The sequence below is a fragment of the Empidonax traillii genome, unplaced genomic scaffold, assembly GCF_003031625.1.
Source record: "Empidonax traillii isolate 1590-97213 ecotype Southwest subspecies unplaced genomic scaffold, ASM303162v1 scaffold649:size547179, whole genome shotgun sequence".
Classification (NCBI taxonomy): Eukaryota; Metazoa; Chordata; class Aves; order Passeriformes; family Tyrannidae; genus Empidonax; species Empidonax traillii.
The window spans coordinates 353,168-369,818 of record NW_020955842.1 but is presented as its reverse complement, the minus strand read 5'-3'; the positions used below and the strand labels follow the sequence as shown (position 1 = coordinate 369,818).

General features: G+C 38.7%; 1 protein-coding gene across 4 annotated transcripts in view; it reads right to left on the bottom strand.

Annotated features, from left to right (window-relative positions):
* Window positions 1-16,651, bottom strand: part of LOC114065354 (disks large 1 tumor suppressor protein-like) — a 166,721-nt gene that overhangs the window by 44,411 nt on the left and 105,659 nt on the right. For all 4 annotated transcript variants that reach the window (XM_027899201.1, XM_027899200.1, XM_027899202.1 and 1 more), the window contains exon 4: window positions 3,357-3,499. In XM_027899201.1, coding sequence (XP_027755002.1) covers window positions 3,357-3,499 — 143 coding nt within the window. The remainder of the gene's footprint in view (window positions 1-3,356; window positions 3,500-16,651) is intronic.

Below are 16,651 nucleotides of genomic sequence, written 5' to 3'. Positions count from 1 at the left end.
TTTTCCAAATAGAACCTAGTAAACATTTCTAGTGAATACCGAACTTGGCCCAAAAACTGTTTCATTGATTCTGAAACCATCCACAAACTTAAACTGATTTTGTCAAGTTGCATTTACAAGAGGGAAAACTACATGGGCAAATTCACACAAAAAACCCCATTCATATATGTCCTTCTTTCTTCCTTTTCACTAACACCCACTCATCATATTTTGGTCTATGATATTTACAGCTCCACAAGATACATTGTCACATGTATTTAGTTTTGGTACAGAGTGAAATGCAATAATAATGTGATAGTAGGTGATACTGAATTTTGCATCTGCAAGCATTGGTGTCACTAGTTATTTGAATGACCTACAGTGGAGCAAAAAGCAAGGATGTGGTGTTTAAATGCATAGGCCATACTTAAGCATTTATTGATTTCATGTGGTTCAGGAGCTATTTAAGAGTCTAAACCTAAACAGCACAGAAGCATCCAAGTAAAAACAAACAAACAAACAAACAAACCCAAACAACAACAAAACTGTGGAGAAAAACAAAACAGTAAATATCATTAAAAAACACAACACATTTTGTTAATTCCATTGTTTGTAGCCATGAGGTGCTATGCGGGGTAATTCATGCTACAACTTTGGACGCAATTAGTGCTCTTATATTCCACTGACTTCCACTTGCTTTTGCAAAGTCTCTGAGTTTCAGAGATGTCTCTCTTCTAAGGCTAAGAATGATGGGAGATTATAGGACGACTCTTGACACTTTAATGTCAATTAAGTGATAAAGATCCAGTCCCACTATGTTGCAAAATCTAGCACCAGTTTTCTACAAACAACTATGGTGGTCACAGATGCAAGGTGGCAGATTTGTACACTATTGCAAACAACAACCTAACACCTTCTCTGTTATCTAAAAATCTACACTTTCAGAAAAGCAGATACATCCATACAAAGGCAGAGTCACAGGACAGCTGACCTGGGCAGTAAAAGCTGCTTTCCTTTTTATCAACAATTGAAACTGGAAAATAAATACAGAAAAAGAAAAACAAAAATAACATACAGACAGCCAAGGAAGGTTTCAAGCGGAAGGCATGAAAGGGGGATGGCCTCTGGACTGACTGATTATCCTTAGGCTTTTACTGCAGAGCACTGTATCCAGCTCTGGGATCCTCAGCACAGGAAGGACATTGACCTGTTGGAGCACGTGCAGAGGAGGTCATGAAGATCCTGGAGCACCTGTCCTATGAGGGAAGGCTAGAAGAACTGGGATTGTTCAGCATGGAGAAGACAAGATTTGGAGGTGACCTAACTGTAGCTTTCTAGTACCTGAGGGAGCCTGCAAGAAAGCTGGAGACTAGATGATCTTTAAGGTCCCTTCCAACACAAGCAATTCATTGATTCATGATTCTACGAAAGAGGAGAAGCTTTTTCTTTCCAAATTTGGGACATGCAATTGAGGATGGAAAAGGAAAGTACAAAACCATCATTTCCTGTAAGGAATGGACCATGAATAAGAATTTATGTGACGTATTAGATTATCCGGTTACATTTTCATAAGGTAATTTCTCATAGACAGCAAAGGACTGTATTGGATTTGTACAGCAGCTGGTACATTCAGCATGTGCTAATCAGTTCTGACTCGGAACTGCTGATAGTATGTTGTGCTGTCAAAAGGAAAAAAACCAAAAGCCTACACTTTCAGTCTGGTTTGCCTGCAGTTGGACCATTAAAACATATATGATTTTTAAAGACACTAAATATTTTGTTCTCCCATTACATGAAGATGTAATGAAATTTATGGATAGACAGCAAATGATGAAATTTATGGATAGACAGCAAATTTGAAAATAAGGTTACCCTGGACTCTGACTGCCAGCACTCTGGCTTGAAATGGTTACGCCAGTTCCATGCTACAGTTTTCTGTCGTTTTCCTTTAAATCAGAATATCATTTTCATAAAATGAGGAAAGTTTGAGTTAGCCCTGTATATGCTATTATTCTCAGTACAGAATTTAGAGTTCAAATTCCTTCAGACAAGAACAGCAGCACACCTCTTAGATAGCAATGAGTTTAAGGAAGATGGGGTTGAGGGTCAAACACTGACGAGGCTGGAATAAAGAGTCTGTTCACTGTCTTTGTCAGATGCTTTGAGACATAACAGGCTGGAATACACTTTCACAATTTTAAAGCATACAGATTTGTGCTAAAAGAAAAAAAAAGATATTAGCTGGCTGTGCCTTCAAACTGTGACTCAAATGTTAAATCATTCACGGGATATATCCTACATTAATGTTAAGACTCATTTGTTCTGATTTCACTCAAACCAAAATGCTTCTTCTCATTAATTCTGCAAGCGCTCTTTTGCTAATTAATTTTCACAATAAATTCCTTCATTTCTTCAGAGAGTTTTGTTCTAGCTGCCTGCAATTCTGATTTATCTTTATAAAGGATCACATCTAAAATGTCATGTGGAACTACAATTTCTTTCTGGGTTTTACATTTTTTAAAAGGAGGAAAGCTCTTAAAAATAGTCATGCCTACAGGAAGTTCTTTCCAACAACTTTTAAAACTTGAAATGCCTTTCTTACCATAACAACAATGGAAATTTTTATACATTGCCCTCATCTTTGATTTTGGTCTGTAGATTTGCAGTTTGCAGTCCATATCCACTCTATTTCTGTCTCACTGTTTAGGAACAGAGCAATTCATTGCTCAGTTCTGTGGGGTTTGTTTTGCCTTTGAAGTACAAATGTGGGGAAGGCAATTAGTTTAGATTGCTAATTTAGCTAATAATAATCTGGTGGCAGGCAAAGGCAGATTAGAGCCAGTAGTGACAGAGAAAGGTTTTGAATCCTTCCACTGGCTACAGGAGAAAAGCAAAGGTGTATAACTGTCTTCTATGTATCTACTCCTCATATACACAGACTATTCTGGTTATTTCTAGACTATGGAGAAGATCAGTCCAATGTCAGTTCTGGAAATATGAAAAGTCCTATTAAAATTTTTACACAGGATGTAATCACTGCAGTATTAATAATCTCAGTGGTTATGGGCAAGTAGAGAAGATATATTCTCTTTTGGGGGTACTCACAGACACCAAGTATCAGATAAAGTTCACCAAGGATGAGAAAATGAAAGGTTTTTACCTTCCTTTTAACAGATATCTGCAGATAGCAGAATTCAAAGCATAAAGAAGTGAACAACATTATCAAGGTCAGAGGGATAACACTACACATCCTTCACATCCTAATCTAATTCCTTAATTAACCCATCCTTTCAATTTATACACCATTGCATGGCTTTTCTCAGGTTTGAGACATCTCAGTCATTATATGTATTTTAATTCTTAATCTGTTAAATTACCTCTTGTTTTTTCTGCAGATTTTCATGTTCTGTAGCAGATGTTGTCTTCTCCCATTTCTCTGCAACTTGATTTGCTTCTTCAATTTTTTGTTCATAGCTTTTCTGGGAATTTAGCAGTGTCACTTCATAAAACTCTTGAATATCTGTTTGTAAAGAGGAACAAGTAAAAGACGTTATTTGCCCTATTGGCTTTGAATTCATGGTGTTTTCCTTTGGCCAGTATGTGCTTACACATTATTATCATAACAGTAAACATTTACTACATTTTAGTAGAAAGAATCGATATGCAACATTTTTTTCTAAAATTTCAATGAGATGCTTGAGGTATATTGTTATTTTAAAGAGGTCTTTAGAAAGAATTTCAAAAATGCAAAGGAATAGCATTATAAGAAGAGATGCAAAGAACATGTTAATGCACACCTGAACAATATAGGCAGAACAGACCCTTATACAGAGAGAAGTAAGTCACAGATTGTTTTAACCAGTAAAATAGAAATTTGCAGATGTAAAATACCTTAAGAGAAACTTGTTGACACCCATCCAAGGCATCTAAATCACTCTCAGCCCTATCTGTAAGTTCATTTGGGAATATTTCCAGTGGAGTGCATAACTTGAAGAAAGACTTTGTGGGTTCATCACTTCAACATGTTGCCATTCAGAAGTGGCTGATTAATGTTTGGTTTCAACCAAGAGTAAGCAACAAACCAGGTCTTAATATCACGTTCAGATTTTTCTATGACACTATTTCCATGGGGCATGATCAGACATACAAGATCCAGCAGTAAAAACTGAAATCTGTGCATATAATGACCTAAGGAGAGGGGGGAAAAGTGTTTCCCTTCCTTGGACAAAAAGTTTTTAGTCTGATAGTCACACACAGGAGATGATATGTTGTCTAACGGAGATAATTGACTTGCCAGAGAAGAAATAAACTCCATACTATTTTAAATAATAACAATGGACAGCCTTTTTCCTGGTTATGAAGGACAGAGATTACATCTACCTGGATACGTCTTGGGACCTCAAAGAAGAGATTTTCTTATAGGGTCTGTGCTTGTCCTTACGTTAAGTCCCTGGCCAGATCTCTAGAATCTCTTCCCTCTCTTTAGTAACAACTGAAGTGGAAATTTTCTTCTAATTCCTTTTACAACTTTCCAACTCATTATGTACTCTATTTGTCATGTACAATGGGAAAAGAAGAATCATAGAATCAGTATGGTTTGAAAAGCCCTCAGAGATCATAAAGTCCAACCTTGAACCGAATACCACCATGCCTACTAAACCAAACCATCATGAAGTGCCACATCTACTCATTTTTCGAACACTTCCAGGGATGATGATTCTGCCACTTCCCTGGGGAGCCTGTTCCAATGCTTGAAAACCCTTTCAGTGAAGAAAATTTTCTTAATATCCAACATGAAACTCCCCTGGCACAACTTGAGGCCTTTTCTCCTTTGCCTATTGCTAGTTGCCCAGCAGAAAAGGCCAATCCCCACCTTGCCACACTAACTTCTATTTTACAGATATACTTGTAAGAATTTATATTTCATATTATTAAGAACATTTCACTCCACCATTAAAACTAAAGCCTATTTTAAAAGATACAGGATAGTTGCAATGAGAATGGAAGTTTCTCCATTCTTGATGTGGGGAATTTTTTGCAGTTGCTTTGAATGCTCATAGTGCAATTGCAAACAGTTGCAATATATGGTTCGACGCCAGGTCAATTTGTATTTCAACTGCAAGTAAAACATATTAGGCTAATATGTAATTATCTCTAGATAAATACTTTGCAGAAGTAAGCTAGAAATTGCCCTCTGGCAGTAGCATTCTGCTGGCATTGCTGTCATTATCAGAGTATTAATTGGGTTGACAGTAGTCAGTCAAAGAATAGAAGAACAGCGCTTTTGCCCTAGCTTTAAAGCCTGCCTTGCCCTAGTGTTTTCATTAAAAATTAGGTATGAGCCACATTTGCAAGTGTATGCACATGTGCAAAATAAATATTAAAATCTCAGTCTCTTTGTAAAGGCCCTTATCTATTCTAAGGAGGCCATGGGTTGCTTTCACTGGAATAATGATCACTGGTGTGCACAGAAGAGCATTTCAGTGTACTTATGCGGTCACAGAAGAAAGCACAGAGGATTCACTCAGTTGGTTGCTTTGTTATTCCATAAGCTGATATTGCCTTTTCAATGGAACAAGGAACAGAAACTTGCAGTCAATCAAGGTTAGCAGAAAATAGGATTTGTAATTTGCTCTGAGTAAAATCTGCTCTATCAAGTCATCTCCACTACGTGAGAGGTGCAATCATACTAGGAAGGGAAAAGAGTTGAATACTACTGAGGATGGAAAAAGAGGTGTAAAGGAGGTGATGGCAGCAAGCAGCTACAGAACCAAGCTTAGAACCAAGGTCATAAAAAGTAATTATGAGGACATGGTAGTTCTTAAGTAAAATGCCAAAATACAGTCTGTCTCCCAGGGGAGTTTTACAGGAAAATAATTCAACACTAAGACTAAAATCTTATCATAGAAAACACAGAAATAATATAAAGACTTGTGTTGTAAGGGACCTTAAAGATCATATAGTTCCAACCACCCTGCCATGGGCAGAGACAGCTTCTACTAGACCAGGTTGTGCCAAGCCCCATCCAACCTGGCCTTGAACACCTCCAGGGATGGGGCATTTCTTACACAAATTAAATCTGCATCTAGTATTTCTTGGCATTATACTCCCTCCCTTCCAGGAAAACAAGTTGAGATTTCATTTAGAAATGGCAATAGTATTACTGATTAACTTTGTGAGTACAAAACACCTCTTCAAATGAACAGTTCCAATCTCCGTACTGCTCCAAACATTTTGTTCAACAATTAATTCACATTTGTATAAAGTGTCAGTGAACCTCACTGGATTTCCAGTTCAATAGAATTTGTTAATTTATTTCTTAAGAGATTACTTACTTTATTTAATAAATTCTGCTTGCTCTCCCTATAGTCTAGCCAAATTATTTTGTCAGTTCTGCTCTATAAAGATAAATTGCAGACAAGAAATTATATACATATTCTCATATGAAGTAATTCTAAAGATACCATCATTTATTTTATTTTGGATGACTCCCTCACTGGGGAAGTGGGAAAGCAAATTTTCTCAACATCAGCATGGTAGAGAACATATCAGTATCATTTTGCAATTGCCCATGGACAGGTATATCATACATCACTGCATTTTTTCTCTGCAGGCAAGCTCCAAGGACCTTTCCTTTCCTACAGACCTGTGCAGGAGTGAGCAGCATCTAACCTTTACAGGTACATCAGGAAACACTGTCCCTTACTAAAGTTGAATACACCTCTCAGTCTGAAGTCTTGGTATATTTACTATTATTTATAAAATAAAAACATTTAGGCTCAAATTAGAGCTGTGCTCACTCTTATGCCACTTTTTTTAAAAGTTAACTTAAACAAAAGTAATTTTGGAGTAAGAACTGGAGAAGACACAATGTCTTACACAGATGAGTGACTTTCTTTTCAGACAGCAGTTACATAGAAAGTAAAAATCTGTGATCAGACAGAGCTAAAATCTGTGATCAGACATGCTGCCTAAACCTGCCATTTTCTGACTTCTGAGTGTTTGGTGCTGCAGCCCTACTGCCATTATTTCAGTGCAATTCCTGTTTCAATTTATATGCAACACAATATCCATTTGTTATAGAAACACTTTAGAGACCTGATAGCACAAGGGTTAAATAATATGAATACGCAAAAAATGTTGAATAGCCTAAACTATGGTCTGTCTTCTGTGACCACGGGCTTTTGTCAGCATTCTAATAAGGAAAAAATGAGATAAAGCAATACAATTCCTCATTCTTCTGTAAGCAGTTGAGCACCAGAAAGATAGAAGTAAACTGCAGGCAATTCAGACAGAGACAGATGATTAAAGGTCTGAGAGGACTAACTTTTGAGCAGAGATTAAAGGAAGACTATAATAACAACATACACAAAATACATTTCCTCTCATTTCAAAGCAAAACAAGTACATAGTATTGGCTGAGAAAATTGCCCACGGCCTCAAAGAGAAGCAAACCAGCAGGTCTGAACTGCAGAGGCCCTCAGATGAGCACACCAGGTTTGTCCAGCCCTTCGTGATCAATAACCCACTTACTGTGGCTTCAGAATCACCAGGGGGGTTCAGGGAAACATAATTCCATTTTTTAAAGTCCTCTTTGCAAGGAAATGTAGATGCAGCTGCATGAGCAAATTGGGAATGATTCCCCAGAGTGCTAGGAACAAGACAGGAGCCTCTCCTACAAGCTTTCTCCTTTATTCAAGATACGTACTAGCGTGATTTAAAGTTAGAGGGGAAAGGTGATCAGGATTTTTCCTATTTATGCATTTTGGTGCCCTCTCTACTAATGACCTGCCTTCAGCTGTGTAAATCAGCCTAATCAGCAGGTAGCCCCTGCACAGAGAAGCCCTAGAAGGTACCAAGTGCATTTCAGTACTTTCATGCACATTCAGAAATGCAGACGGGACACCTTCCCACTAAAACAGGTTGCTCAAAGCCCCATCATACCTGGCCTTGGATAGATTTGCAAGACACCAAACTCAGGATTCAGAAGACAGAGGGTATAAAGGAAAACAGTGCAGGAGTGGAGATAAAAATCTCTTATACTTCTTTTGCATTTAAAAAAGTAAGGGGAAGAAGAGGAAAGTCTACATTCCAGTAACAAACAAGACAATGCCAGGCTTTCTGATACCATCCATATTTTATAGAACACAAACAATTAAGCTTAAAAGGATAATCTTGTACATCGCTTAGTCTGAAGTTGTACTGCATGTGTCAGCAAATGCTGCTTCCCCAGAGACTTGACAGTACACGTGGCCACATAGAGCAATGCAAACTATTCCATGCATGAAACCTTATCCAAAATCCACTGAATTTGCAGACACCTACCCAATACAGCACGTGTTGACCTCCAGGAAGATAGTACGCTGTGCTGACGGCTATTCCAAAAGCTGTTACCTTTATCTTTGCTTAGCAATGAGGGAGGATTTCCTTGAGACATACATCTTGCTTTCCCCCCCTTCACTTTATGCCTTCAGATGATTTAGCAATGGCATCAATATTCTGATATCTGCAGTAATTTTCTGTTGTTTCTGCAGATAGCTGCACAATTTTGCAATTATCTGTAATAGCATTAACAACACAGAATGCCATTACATAAGGATTGAGCTCTCTGTGCATCATATTTCTATAGAACCAAATTGGGAACTGGAACAAGTATTCTGTAGGATAAAAAGAAAGTTGGGTTTTTTTCCTCCTCCTTCTAGAGGTCCTTAGCCATAGAATTCATTTTTCCAATACTGTGCCAGTGCCCTGACTTGCTTTGCAGTATAATTCCCATCTGTTTTTCCAGGGCATTCAGGGACAAGGTGGAATGGGGGTCTAAGGCAACACGCAAACACAAGCTGTTGCCTTTCTGGGAAATTTGGGACAGTCTTCTTGTCTGTGTGTAGGATAGTGTCTGATATGTACCTTTTAATGTTCTGTAACAGCACAAATGACTACTGTCTGGCAGAACACTGTGAATCAAAATAAAGTCAGTTGTTGCAGACTCTTGCTGTAAGTCCTTTTTTTAACTAAGGGAACATTGCAGTGTATGTCTAAATGGCATCATTTATATCCTGGGGAGTAGATTATGCTGGGTCAGCTTCAGCCATCTGGTCTGAATTATTAGGTAGGAGTAAGGCGAATTGTGCAGGATGTTTTTCAAGAAGGAAAACTGATTCAGGCAGTAGAAGTAGCAGGGAAGTGATCAGAGATTGTACCAGCCTGCCAGTAAAGAGCTTTAGTGGCCCTGCTGCTGGAAGTAGTCCAAAGAGAGGTTAAATAACATACTTCACCCAATGCAATTATGTTGTGGGGGTTTTTTTCAAGAAAAATGTTTCCATATTGAGAAAAACAGCCACGACAAGAGAGGGAAGATAATAAGCATGAGAAGTAAAAAGCTACCTTGAAATTGGGCAAGTTTTCAGCTAAAGCAGGACTATGGCACTGACCCATATGAGAAATGGCAGAGCTCCAGTTATCAAGCTGGTACATAGCTTCACAGTCATGGTGAGCTCCAACCTGCCCCAATTAGCATCCCTCAGTGCAGCAGCAGTCAAAAACACCTTTCCCACTTCAGCTGTATCTCATTCCCAGGCCTCCACACATATTTGTCTTGGGTCTGCACTAATAAAGGTGGAGTGAGATTCAACAACAAAGGAAAAGCTCAAAGCTTATTTCTGTAGTTGGCAGGGGTAATACAAAGATATTCCAAGTCAAAAAGAAATTTAGGAGCTCTGTTTGTAAGGTTTTCAGACATAAGCCTTTAGTGCATGAGAAGTGCCAACCCAATAGCAAGAGTTGCTGCAGAAAGAGAGAACAAGTTCTCTATTCCATGCAGGCAGTGAAACAGTGCAGTGCAAGCCAGAGAAGCAGTCTGCTGCCAATTTCCTACAGTTGATAAATGTTGCTAAATCTATTAAAAGCAGCATACTCTGGTAGAACATGTACCAAAATAGGCAGCAAGAAATACGGTTCCTGACATTAACCTATCTTGATTCTTGAGCTTCAGCAAATCCCTTTCATTTGGCCCAGATAACTTTTTGACAACTCTTCAAACCTGAATTATCCAGTGGTCCTACGATCCTTTGTACATCTAGGATGTTAGCTCTTTGAGGCTCTTTGGTGCCATTACTAAGCAGGTACACACCTGGGCAAAATTACATCTTTTTATCAAAAAAAGTTCTGAACACTCTACATGCTGTAATACATACTTAAATGGTTAGTAATTAATGTCCAATAGATATTTAGATGTATGAAAAAGAAACATACTTTCAGTACTTCTGTCTTTGCAGTACAATAACAGTATGATTGTTTGTTGCATTGTACCCAAAATACAATCAGAGCTCTCCAAAAAATCTCAGTGAGGAATATATATGCCTCAAAGGCAGTTGTCCAAAATGCAGGGAGAATAAAATATTCAACACAGTTAGCTATGCACAGAGAAGATAAAATAATTGCTTCAGCCCTTTCTAAGTGAGCAATGTTTATGTTAAGTGAAAACTAGAAGGCAATCAGTCAGAGAGTAAAGTCAGCATTTAAGCCTGTTCAGTGATGATACTGAGTGTATTACTACAATTTTGCACACACATTCTAGTCACTTATTCATAAATAAGAATTGCAGTCTGGATTGAGGATCAAATACCCCGTCCCAATAAGCAAGACTGCAAATGAGTAAGAATGGATAATGAGAAAGCTGAGGTACCAACAACTTTTTTTGTTTCTGTCTTCACTGGCATAGTCTCTTCTCACACCTCTCAAGTAGACGGCCTGTAAAATGGGGACTAGGGGAACAAAATCCCTCCTGCTGTAAGAGAAGATCAGGTTCATGGTCAGCTGAAGAACTTAAATGTACATAAGTCTATGGGACCTGACAAGATGCATCCCAGAGTCCTGAGAGAACTGGCTGATGTAGTTGCCAAGCCACCCTCCATCATATTTGAAAAATCATGGCAGCCAGGTGAAGGCCCAGGTGTCAGTGTCTTAATGGACATCAGTAATGAGGGCTATCCCTCAAGGGTCTGTACTGAGACCAGAGCTATTCAGGGTCTTCATCAATGACATAGACAGTGGGATTGAGTGCACCCTCAGCAAGTCTGCAAACAACAAGCTGAGTGGTGTAGTTGACACTCCTGAAGAATAGGATGCCAGCCAAAGGGACTTGGACAAGTTCCAAGAGTGGGCCCATGGGAACTTTATGAAATTTAAAAAGATCAAGTAGAAGGTCCTGCACCTGAGTTGGGGCAACCCTGGCATCAGTACAGGGTGGGTAACGAACAGATGAAGAGCAGCCCTGCTGAGAAGAACTTGGAGTTGCTGGTGGATCAAAGACTGGACATGACCGAGCAATGTCTTCTTGCAGCCCAGAGAGCCAATTATGTCCTGGGCTGCATCAAAAGCAGCGTGGCCAGCGGGTCGCTGTGCCTGTTTGCTTCACACTCATGAGACCCATCTGCGAGTACTGCATCCAGCTCTGGGGTCCTTGGCAGAGGAAAACAAGGACCTGTTAAAGCAAGTCCAAAGGAACTCTGGAAAAACGGTCAGAGGATGAAGCCCTTCTCCTGCGAAGACAGGCTGAGAGAGCTGGGGTAGTTCCAGGGCTTGCAGATCAATGCACAGTCTGTGAGAGTCAGAGCAGCATCATGAGCACACACTGCCTGCTTTGTACCTCTGGACAGCCAGGCACATAATTGAACCTTTCCAGGATATTTTCTGATGGAAAACTATGTGAACAGAAAATGCTCATAATTTTACTAAATGTTCAAAACTGACAGCTGAGGAAGTACTAAGAGGTCAAGGAAAGGTTCCCTGTGTTTCAGGATAGGTCTTTCAAAAAATGAGGTTTCTTTGAAAAATGATGGTTTATATCAAATTTTCCTATAAGCTTAAATAGAAAACTCCAGCTTTCTTTTAGCACTGTGTTTCACTCTACATGTAGTATAGAATCACAGAATCATTTAGGTTGGCAAAGACCTTTGAGGTCATCAAGTCCAACTGCTAACCCAGCACTGCCAAGTCCACCACTAAACCTCAAGCATCCTCAAGTGTCACATCTACACATCTTATAAGTACTTCCAGGGGTGGTGACTCAACCTGTTCCCTCAATAGCCTGTTCCAGTGCTTGAGAAAAAATAGAAATAATATACATTCAGGATGAGGTTTTATTCATTTTGTGGAGAGTTGGATTCAAAGTCATTACTGAAGAGATTATCCCTTGTTTCTGTATAGCAGTTAACAGTTATTACTGTGAAATTCTGACCCCATCAGAGGATCTCACACCCTCTGTGTCACAGAAATTATGAACAGACTTTCCTCTGAATGGCTCCGAGATGTACTTAAACAATAGAGTTCAATATTGGAAACTGTTCAGTTTTATTGTTTATTTATTTTGTGATTTTGTTTGTTGCTCGGGTGTTTATTTTTTCTTTAAATAAGGATAATTAGGGAAAATTGACAAAATTTGACTTTAAAATGCCAAATGAAAACTGCAGGTATATTTTCATCTATGAGGCAAGAGCAATGGAGGAAAAAATCATATTATATATTACCTTACTTTTCTTTTTTTTTTTTTTTCTTTTTAGTTTGGGAAGGACCCAACTACAAGCCAATTTCCCAGTATGGAGGGAAATGCTGTATATCAGACCAGAACCAGGAAAATATGTGTCATTCTATAATCCTAAATCAAATTACTTTCATACAGGCTTTTCCACTGCTGTTGCACATAAGTAGGTTGGAAATAGGTAGGGTAAATGGAAGATCTAGTGCTTGGAGCACATGTTTTGGGACCTGCAGACTTTGACTGAAGTTTCTCTTGGTTTTTAGAGTTTCAGCAAACTGGATGCTTCTCAGAGATACCTGATAAGAGTGGGCCCTGGCTGGGTTGCTGAATATCTGCAGCTGTCTCAGACACATTTTCCCCAGGCGATGTATGAACATTTTTAGGAAAACCCCATGGCAACTTATTAGGAATTAATAGCAATTTCTTCCTGTCCTTTTTCTTCTTTTTCTTCACCTTACAAAGAAGCACCTTCATACACAATCCCTTTTGAACACCACTTTAAATATAAAGCTAAGACAAAACATTAAAGCAATCTTTCATCCCAGTCTTTCACCTACCAGAGCATCTCTTTATCTTGTTTAAGCTTTTCACTTTGAGGTCTTACCTAGGAACACCTCTCCCTCTGTATCTCACCCTTTCCCTGCAAACACCTCACAGTCTCCTCTTAGTGGAAGAGTACATATCTGCTCAGCCCAAGGCTCTGCTTTTTTAGCAGGGCATCACCTTCTGTGCTCAGTCACCAGCTTGATTCTGCTACCAAAGCACACAACCCCAGGTAACCTAAGAGTCACCAAGTGACAACTCAGTTCTCATTCTTAGTGATGTGCTTTGTAAAGTCAAACATATGTGACTACAGGGCTACATCCTCCATCTCCATCTCCCACCTGCACTCCTGGAGCAGCTGCCCACAAGCCATGCTAAGCAAGGACAATGAGCACACCGAAGGACCATGTCGATGCAGTGGGCAAACACAGAGCATCACAAGAGCTGCAGGGGATGGAGGTTGACTGCGTGAAGTTGCACGCCTGAAACTCAAGAAGGTTGCTATAAACTATATTTAACTCTGAAGAGATCAAATATTTCAATGTTTGCACCTAAAATAAAGCATACCAAATGTAGATGGAGAACAGTTAAAGTTTCAAATAATTTAAAGCCAACCTACCTCTTTGATATGTGCCTAAGCTGCAGGGAAAAAAAAATAAAAAAAAAAAAAAGCCAGAACACGTGTAGAAAACTGGGTTAACTATATTCTGAGTCTCAGCACTTCAGTTGCTGCTTTCTCCCCCTTCGTTTTACTAGTGGGAAGTGTAATGTAAGTGGCAAAAACAGGGAAATGAGAACTTCAGATTGCAGATTCTATTTACAGTTTTTCCACTGACTTGCTGTGTGACCTCAGGCAAATATATCTCTCCGCATTTCAGCTTAACCTTCTGCAAAATTGAGATACTAAAGCTTTGACTTACCCAAAGGCTAACAGTGGGGTGTTACACAGCTTAATTAATTAATGTTTGTTAAACACTTATAATGAATGTTTCTATGCAAGTTTAAATTATTACAGGTTGTACTTTCATCAACTCTGGCTTATGACCCTTGAACATATTTGTCACAACATCTGGTATAATCCTTAAGATTGCTACTCTGATATAATAAATTATAACTTAAATGAACCCTTTCACTGGAGTGTCACTAGAGTGACTTTAGTTGTCTACATTTAACATTTACAGTCATTGCACTAATTGGTCTAACCTTGTATTGCAGGTTTCAACGAACACCAAAAGACTTCATTGGTCATGCTTGAATTTGCTTCACTTTATGTTCCCATGGGTTTAGTAACAGCTAAGAGACTTCATGGAAATTCATAGACATCTGCTGGTCTCCTCTGGAAGAAGAAAATCTTGTATCCCTTACCCAAGTTCTTACAGGTCACAAATCTCTCTACTGTTCTCATTATCTCCATTCTCATGTAACTGATTGGTTTATGGGCTCAGTACAAGTTCTTTTAAACTTCAGTAAGTTAGGCTGTCATTCCGTATGAACTTATGTATTTATTCATAAATCATAGACTCATGCAGTGTTTGGAGTTAGAAGGGACTTTTAAAGATCATCTAGTGCAACTGCCCTGCCATGGACAGAGACAAAATAAATTTGCAAATTCTTTTTCTCTGATTATTATAGGGTAATAACACTGTGATGTTTCCAAAGAGGGGCTCTCAGCTCTATAGCTGAGGCAACAGGACAGCAGGAGGAACTGTTTTCAAGAAAAAATTATGTTCCCAAGTTCATCACTCTTTATACCAAATTTTGATTTGGATGATTAGTGTTATAAGCATAGTATTGTGCTTATTAAGAAAATAAAATTTTTTAAAAGGGAAATAATTCATAAAGTTTTAGTGCAACATCTTTAAAAACGTCTGGCAGGAAAACCCATGGTTGCAGAAAGGAAAATGCTAATTAAAGGGCATTGTACAAATGCTAATGGAAGAAGTGACCCACAGCTCATGAATTGGCATAGCATATGCTCCACTGTCTTATGACAGAAAACAAAGAAAAAATTAATATAGCTCCACATAATCGTGGTCTGCTGACAGTGCTGGCAGAGGAAGATCTCAATTTAAGACACAGAAGGAGCTCAGAGCAACCACATTAGAAATGAAAATGCTAAATCAGGCTGGCTCAGCGGGGATGGGGGTGGAGGCGGCAGGGAAGGCCAACATCATCAACCTCCTGACAGTAAAACAGCCAGAGAATTAAACAAAGGACCAAAACTTTAGGGACTTCTATCAAGCCTAGCTATGAACTGAGATGTGTTCTGGAGATGAAGTAAGGTTTTTACATCTGCTGGATATCACAGATGCTAAAGCTAGCAAGTTGGCATGTACGACACTGGGCTTACAGACAGTTGGGCCTTTCTGGAGATGAGAACATAGGTTGGGTAGGCATTTAAGATTCCATGAGACTCCTGACTTGTGGATGGTAGAGGGTGGTAGAGGGTTTGTTGAAACCTGGTAGCAGGTTCCCAGCTGACTCTGGGAACACAGACACTTCAGTGCCAACTGCGTTCACTCAACCTCTGTTCATGAGAGGTTGTAACGGGAGCTGAAACAACTAAATGTAGGTGTCCCAAACTGAAACTACATCCCAATCTGAGCACCCCTCATGTAAGAAGGTGATACTGAAAACCTGAGAGGACTCAAGGAATTTTGATGGCATCTCTTTCCTTGCAGCCAGAACTTGTTCTTGGGCAAAGGTCTAGTGGTCAGATTTGCATTATTTTTCATAGTTTTATTGGTTAGTTTTCTCTGTTAATAGATAATGATCCAGAAACAGTTTCAGTGTTGTAGGTCTTCTCTTTCCAAAGTTCTGCAGTAATGCAGGACTATATTTTAAAGAACATGCTTTGTTAATCAGCCTTCTGCAAACATCAACTTCTCAGTAAATATGGTTGAACAAAATTAACTTTGCAAGTTTTATTTTAAAACAATTTTTATAGTCACCTTCTGAATTAATGATGTGAGGTCACAGTTGGAGCCTGAGGACAACACAGGCTGTGCAGGCACATCTACAGAAGTCAGCTGCTAATTCTTTTTATTGTTAAAACAGCCTTAAATTGTGGAGTGGAACATGAACAACACTCATAAGAAATGGAAAACAATGAACTTTACTTGGGTATTGTTTCTAGCACAATGTAAATATTGACACAAAGCCAATACTTTTTGTCCCTAAAAAAACCAAAGTAGACAAATACCATGAAAACAGAGCATTGACAATGATTCTGACACTAACTCCCTCTCTTGTCCTTGGTATTTCACTTCATGTGTTATAGGTACTTATTTTGTGGACATTAAAGTTGTGAAGATCATTTTGCTAGTATTTCTACCATGCTTCGATGAAATCAAACATGATAGGCTGAGCTGGTTTACTATATTCCTTTTGTTATGCTTGCTGCAAGAAAAAGCCAGGCATTGTTTTTAACAAGATAATGATATTCTATCAGTTCTTGCAATGGTAAATCATGTCAGAAATTGAACTTCATTTTTTAAAATTAAGAGCAAATATTTCAAATTATATCACCAATGTAAGAAGACAAATAATAAATACTAGTTATCTGAAATAAATTATTGAAAATTTCCCCAA